This window comes from Mustela lutreola, chromosome 7 (assembly GCF_030435805.1).
Source record: "Mustela lutreola isolate mMusLut2 chromosome 7, mMusLut2.pri, whole genome shotgun sequence".
Classification (NCBI taxonomy): Eukaryota; Metazoa; Chordata; class Mammalia; order Carnivora; family Mustelidae; genus Mustela; species Mustela lutreola.
This window is the reverse complement of record NC_081296.1, coordinates 125,669,567-125,676,910: the sequence shown is the minus strand read 5'-3', so window position 1 is coordinate 125,676,910 and position 7,344 is coordinate 125,669,567. Positions and strand designations below refer to the sequence as shown.

At 44.9% G+C, this 7,344-nt stretch overlaps 1 protein-coding gene across 12 annotated transcripts in view; it reads right to left on the bottom strand.

The window, feature by feature from the left end:
* Window positions 1-306: 306 nt before the first annotated feature.
* FOXN3 (forkhead box N3) overlaps window positions 307-7,344 on the bottom strand; it is a 398,912-nt gene continuing 391,874 nt past the window's right edge. For all 12 annotated transcript variants that reach the window (XM_059182534.1, XM_059182536.1, XM_059182537.1 and 9 more), the window contains one exon: window positions 307-7,106. In XM_059182534.1, coding sequence (XP_059038517.1) covers window positions 6,575-7,106 — 532 coding nt within the window. In that variant the 3' untranslated portion in view covers window positions 307-6,574. The remainder of the gene's footprint in view (window positions 7,107-7,344) is intronic.

The following is a 7,344-nucleotide window of genomic DNA, read 5'->3' as shown; positions in this document are numbered from 1 at the left end:
GGCTTGCTGTCTAATGACTCTCTGGACCAGAGCTGAGAGCCACAAGTGAGAACAGCCTCTGGTGGAGAGTTTGTGTATTTGCAAAAAGGGTGTGTGTGTGTCTGTGTGTGTGTGTCTGTGTTTTCCCCACAAGGGGAGCATGCACAGGGATGCGTGGGTCCAGAAAGTGTGGCTGAGACCCTTAAAAAAAAAAAAAATTGAACTGTAAAGAATGGCACACACACCCTAGTGCTGGTGAGACACAGAAAATGACTTTACTGCTCGGCATTTGCATACGGACCGCAGTGCACACAAGACGACATGGCGTTGTTCTTCAATCGATGCAACTCAGTAATTTTTATTGCAACTGGAAGACAATACATCACAGAAACTTTATGGTAGGTCTGGGGAAAAGTGTTATTTACAATAAATGATGAAATAGTTTGTCTTTGGCAATATGATTACATATGAAGAATGCGAAATGCAAATATGGATCCCTCCAAAGCAACACCATCAGGTCCCCAAAGCTGGGCTGATCGTGCCTGCCTCCGTGTTGCTCCTTTAGTAACACAAACACAGCTGAACGTCACTTCCTTTATCCTTTATGGTTCTCCCTTTCTATTCATGATATTGGCAGTTTCATACAGAAAAAAAAATCGGCTTTTGAAAAATTATTACTCTAGTAAATTATCATTTGGCCATGTAGGACTATTGGCCAGCAAAGGTCAGACGACCCTAAGCGTCGATAGTAACCTCTTGGTCTTCTGATTGCTTTATCACCGTTATTATTATTTTTTCTTCTGTAAAACAAAAACGCAACTCAGAAATGTTACAGAATCAGAGTATAAAAAAAATGTACAAGTGTATAATGCTTCCCAGACACACCCGGATACTCCCCCCCCCCACCCCACATTTTCACCATGGCAGTAATAAGTAGTGAGTGTGAGTAACACAGCATGAAATTGGCTACTGAATCAGCTAGGAGCTGTAATGGCCTCAACATACAGACTCAAGAAATGCTTCATGTTTAAATAACTGAAATTGTGCTAAGTTTCATCTAAAAAAAAAAAGGGTGGGGTGGGGGTTGGGGAACTCAGGCCACAGTAATGAAAGGATGAAATACAATTTGTGGGTTTGACAGGCTCACCATATCGAAGTCGGTGCGAATCCAATATGGAATATCAGTTATTTGCAAAAGGTAGGGAAGGCTGTTCTCAACTTTTGCAAATGAAATAACAGTGGAAAAACACTGTTGAACGTATTCCAAATAAATAGTCTTGATTTCAACGCTAATGAAACGAACAGGAAGGGTACTTGTGAGCGTATCACAGTAAAGTCAGAAGTGATCTTTCACCTAGGTCTGATTTCAAAAGTAGGACAGACAGCAAAACGCAGCACCATAGACACATCGGTTTCGGCCGTTAAAAGATGGATCATTTTGAAAATCGTATTTTCCTTCCTTAATTTTTGGTCAGTGAAGCTAGCACTTGTTTGCTGAACTGTGGAAGAATGTCAAGGTCACACACGCATTATTCATGATAAAAGCAACCGAGCTGACGAGTCTGTGCTTAATTCAAGAATAACCAGTAGAAGAGAGAGAAAACAAGGAGTTAACCACCTCTGGTGCTCTCTCAAAGGTAGAGGGGTTAACGGATGAATTCACGAAGGTAGGCAGGTCTATACAGAACACTGAATGCCATGTGTAAATCCTCATGAAACTCCAGAAACAGGAACACCACACAATGTATATACTTTGATTTACACATTCTGTTACAAAGAAAAGACACCATTACAACTTTGTAACTGTGTTAACTGCGATATAAACCAAAGTCCCGAGTTTGGCAGGTAACTAAAAGAGGGTCATCACTTAGGTTATATAGCAAAAGTGTTGATGTATATTATATATAGTAGTATAAATAATAAAAAAGTATTATTTAAATTAGATCACAGTGCTGCATATGTGCATAACAGTGTTTGATATAGTATTGGAGGGCTGGGACCTACGACACTAAGGATTTAACTGTCAACACTGGTAAGTCACAATCAAGAGGGGACACAGAGTTCAAATGTGTTCTTTTGGTGGCAAAAATCCTGAAGATGAAAGAAAAATACTTCTCCACAGAAACATAAAAGTAAATTGCAACATCTGGGCAGCTGTGATCCACCAGAAAGAAACCGAGTCCCAACCTGAATCAAGTTTAAAGGGAAAAGAGAAGTCACATTGAATTTAACCCAATCCCATGTGGAAAACCCTCCCATGTAGGTCACTTGTACAGAACTCTGATTCCTTCTCCAAAAGCCCTTTGAACGAGAGGCTAAGAGCCCCCCTGCATAGTGCGGGGGTCACTGAAACGTGAGTTGGTAGCACTTGGGGCTGGGCAGGCCCAGTGTGTCCCAGGACTGAGCTGGGCACGAAAGCCATCTGGACGGTTTGCACTCTACAGAGCCCACAGCCTAAAGTTGTCCCGGGGGCAGGAACGCCCTTCAGTGCAACGGCAGCTTCTAGAATGCCCTGTGGTAGCTACGGCCGCACCCAGCAAGGACCAGACACGCTGAAATGCCTCTCCAAGAAAAATCAGCTCTTGGGAAAAGCCTCCGACACATCCCTTCTTAAAGGCTCAGTCCCAAGACTGAAACCTGCCGCAGTTGTCTTGGCCATCTCAAACCACCACCTAAATGTGGGTTTGGTTCATTTGAGTTTCAAATAGACAGCTTTATTTACCAAAGAACTCTTAAAAGTATATTGATTAGAGAGGGAAGGAAAGTAGGAGCTTATGGTATATAAGGCTGGGAAAAATCTATGATGCAGACCCTTTCCACGTAGTACTAAAGATAAAGACAATTAGAGTAGCATAAAAATAACTGTCTATGTGTGTATCATTTAAGAAAAAAGAGGTGCAGTCTCTTTCTCTTAAATGTGTCCGAGGGCCAACAGGAAGTAATTGTAGATGTCACGGTGCTGATGTGTTCATGGTTGTTTTCCAAAGCATCTTTAAATATTGCTATAGTTCCCCATCTCCCCCTCCCCCCTGCCCCATGTGAGTATGTGAGATACTGGAATGACACACGAAAACACCACTTCTCCCAGCAGGAGAAATGAAAGCAAAAACACCACACCCCTTGGAGGGTGCTCAGGCGGTCTGTCAGACTCATGAATACATATGGTAGTTTGGAAGCTAAAAGAACACCTGACGTTTGGGAAGGAATTCCAAGACTAAAGTGAATTACATTTGAGCAAAATATTCTTTCACAAATAGGCTTGTGCTTAAATCCTCTACTGCTCTTGGAGGAGGGAGTGAGAGAGGGTGCCTCCTGCCCCTTGGCTTGGCAAGGACATGGACAACCTCATTCTGCAATGAATTCACTACAAACGGCCACATACACATCAATACTTTTTTTTTTTTCTCAACAATCAAAATACAAAGTTAAACACAATTGAGCCATTGTTTTGGTTATGCATAATGTGTATGCCTCCAAAAACAGAAGAAAAATAGAAAAAAGTACCCTCACTAAAGTTTCCCCTAGAAGTCACCCTGCGGCTCCTATACAGGTGCTGAGGGAGACCCAGGAAAATAACACTTAGAAAGCTGCCCGATGAGGTATTTATGCAAAAAGAGTGGTTCTGGAGTTAAGAACACACTTTTATAAGATATTTATCTATTTCTCAAAGAGATCAGAAAAGTAAATCACACACATTGCATTTTATTATTTTCTAAAAGAGGCCTTGGCTCCTTTAGAAAAATGAAATGAGGGGAGACAGCCCACTGTGGGGGTTTTGATTGGAAGAAGTCCCCGCCAGAAACAGTCCTGGATGTCCACCTCTGCCTTTCGGGAGGGAAGTTTGAACTTGACCCCAGAGAAGGGAGGGGTATGGGTGGGGGCCGAAGGGGGTGTCTCCCGGGCTTCATCAGGCGACAACACGTAGCAGAGTGTCGCTCAGACACCCCAGACACAGATTTTGGGGTGTCAGCTACTTGGGGAGATGGAGGGAACAGAGCACTTCGGTAATACATCCTTTCCCATCTACACCTGGAACAAACAGGCTGGAAGCATTCAGGTTTAGGTCCTGAACTTGACCTGTCATTTGGGCGTAGACCTTTTTTTTTTTTTTCAGGTTCTCTCACCAGCAACCCAGAGGAAGCAAAGCACGGGGTCCGCACCAGTTCGTTCCCTCTGTGCTGGCTCGGCTGGCCTCTGGGCTCATGACGGGCCATGACTCTGTCTCCCCAGCGCCCTCGCTCTCCCTCACCACCACGCCCTGAGCCCCCGTAGTGGGTTTTCCTGTCTGTGTTTTACAATTCCCCTCCACGTGGGTGGAAGATCATATTCTTTGGGAGGTCTCTCTCTCTGGATCTCCCAAGACAATTTCTTTTAGGCAAAGATAACAGGCGTTCCTGGTCTGCGTGACATCATCCCGTTGTCTAAATTCAGCTCTCACAATCTAGGTGGGCTTAATTCCAGGTTGGTTCATGTGCTCAGGTGACAGAGGTGGCCGGTCCCTCCTTCCCACTGTGAGACAGCCATACAGGAAAACCATCTGGGGCTGGTCCTTCCGACACCCGTGTCACTTCCTCCTTCACGCGTACCCTAACTCACACCCTCATCCAATAAGGCCCATTAGTGTGTTTCCCCTTCTTCTGGCTAATTTGCATAATTATTCACTGCCTTTTTGCTAGAACCAAATCACCGTAATGGTTTTCTCAAGTCAGCGTCCCATAATTCTCTTAATTCTATCATACACGCTCACTACTAAGTTTGCCCTCAAATTATTGCGTCATGGTAAACATGTACAGACAAAGAGAAAGGACACACTTTTCAACAGAGAATCAGGGGGTCAGGGGCTGAAGTGCAGACAAGGCAGTACAGAGCTCCACCATCCAGGCCCTACCAGAACATGAAGATATTTTATATTGCAGAGTAAGATTCCCCAACAGTCAGAATTTGTCCCTGAAGAAGGTTAAACCTTAAACACCTGCTTCAAAAAACCAAAACAAAATAATTGGGAAAAATAAAAAACAAACAAACAAAAAAACCAGAAAAGAAAATTAAAGAAAGAAAGAAAAAAAAAAGAGAAAAACCAAAAGAAACTCTAAGCCTAAGGGCTTAAAAATTAGAGGCATAGCCTTTTCTCTATTTTCTATATTTATATGAAAATAATTCATGCTTCATGCTAAATACATTATTTACCTTACAAGAACTTTGTTATTTTTGAATAAAAAAAGTTTGTGTTTTGTGATTTTTTTTCATTTTTTTTCTTTTTTCTTTTTTTTCTTTTTTCAAAGGAATCCATGCATTGTGGATCAGAAATTTCTGCTGGCTACACTGGCTGAATGTGGAAATCACTGATTTTTGCAAAGATGAATCCTGACTGACATTAATTGCAAACTCCATTTTGAGGGCAGTATAGGAGTTTTTTGATTTTTTTTTTTTTTTTGCCGTGTTTTCACTTCTGTTTGTCCATCAATGTGCCTTTAATCTTTTAAAAATACACCACAATACTAATGGCAGGTTCTGTAGCTTTTTGTTTTTTCACTCGGATCAAATAGTTTTGACAGACAGGAAAAGATCTGTACCATTATTTTCTTCCTTAACAGCTATTGTACTTTCCTAGACTTGATTTTTCACTTGGGCAGTTAAGAAGACATAGCTTGTTCTCTGCATCAGTTCTTTCTCGTGTGTGTGTGTGTGTGTGTGTGTGTGTGTGTCCGCGCGTGCACGCGCAGGACCAACCTTCAGGCTTATGGCTTGTGGAACATTTTCATAATTTAATACAGAACAAAATTCAATGATGAGTAACATCACTAAAAACTGACCCAGATTCCTCTCCTTAGTCATTGACAACTGGTATAAAAGGAGTGGTCCAGTGTGCCTACCTCCTCAGATGCTACTAGGCTTCACAGCAAAGAAGCACAAAGGACTGGAGACCGCCCCCGACCCTGCCCACTCACCCCTGCACACTTCATGGCAATGAAACCCACAGCAAGGCCAAGGGTTCTCCTAGCTGGGCGCCCCACGCTACGGGCCTGGGTCTGCTCCCAGGGGACCAGGTCCTTCCTTGTCCCCAGTCCCTTTATACACATTCACCGAGCAACCCCAACTGGGTGGCCATGCTGACCTTTTAAACCTAAGGGTTGGGCCTGATCGACGATGACTTTGCACACGTGCCTTCTAGGTGCCGAATGTGTGTCCCTGTGGCACGATTGCTGGCATCCCTGTGGAGTCAGCCACGTGTTTCTGACAAAGCTGGAGGAAGCAATGGTAATTTTGGCTTTTTCGGTTTTGTCTTCAGATAATGAGAAGCTTTTGTAAAACAGCTGAGTGTCAATATGAGTTCTATGGCTTCAATCTCCTTTAAAAATAAAATTCTTAAGGGTTCAAAACAAAGGAGGGGCAAATTAAAAAAAAAGAGAGAAGGAAAGAAAGAATACCAAACCAAACCAAAAAAAAAAAAAAAGAAAGAAAAAGAAAAAAAGAGAAAAGAACAAAAAAGGAAAAAAACAATAATAAGTTGCTGATATTGCCACAAATCATTAGAAATCTCCTGACATGCTAAAACCAAATGGCCGAAAGTTCAAAACAAATCAGTGACTTGTTTTTAATTTTTTGTGGTTTCCTTTTGCTCTTTCTGCCCCTTTGCCGTCCGATTGGTGATGTTATTCAAACAGGACCGAATCCCTGCCAAGTGCAGGAGTGAGCCCGCCGCCTCTTTCATCTCCTCGTCGTCGCTCTCGGGGGGCTTCTCCGTGCGTCTCTTTTTGAGGGGCAGCGTGTCGCTGGGCACCTTCCGGGCCTTGGCGAAGTGCTGGCGCTTCTTGTGCTGGGCCGCGTAGCCGCTGTCCCCCAGGGCGTCCTTGGCTTCCTTGGGGCTGTGTTTGCGGTCGTCGTCCTCCGTCTCGCTGTGGCTCTGGAAGCTGCCCTCGCTGCCCTCCTGGCTCCCCTTGGTGGCGAACTCGTAGTGGTCGTCGGCCGAGGAGGAGGAGACCGAGTCGCTGGCCGGCGAGGTGCTCCGGGCATTGGACGACTTGGCACTGCTGTAGTTGTGATCCTCCTTGGGGTCGCCGCTGACCACCGGGGAGCCGCACGACGGCTCGCTCTCAGTCCGCAGCCGGCAGCCTCCGAGGCCGTTCCTGCGGACGGGGCGGTGGGGGTGGGGAGTGGGGAGGACGACACAGAGAGCACACAGGTTAGCCCCCCGCGTTCACGCCTGTGGCCCCCCGACCTGCAGCCCGGTGCTCTGCTCGCCTGGGACCCGCAGGCGGCCCTATTCTGCAGATGGCATCCCAAATCCGGACCCGCGGCCTCCCTGCTCGTCCCCCCTTGGCCGCAGAGATGAGCAAACCTCACTCTTGTGTAGCGACAGCCATG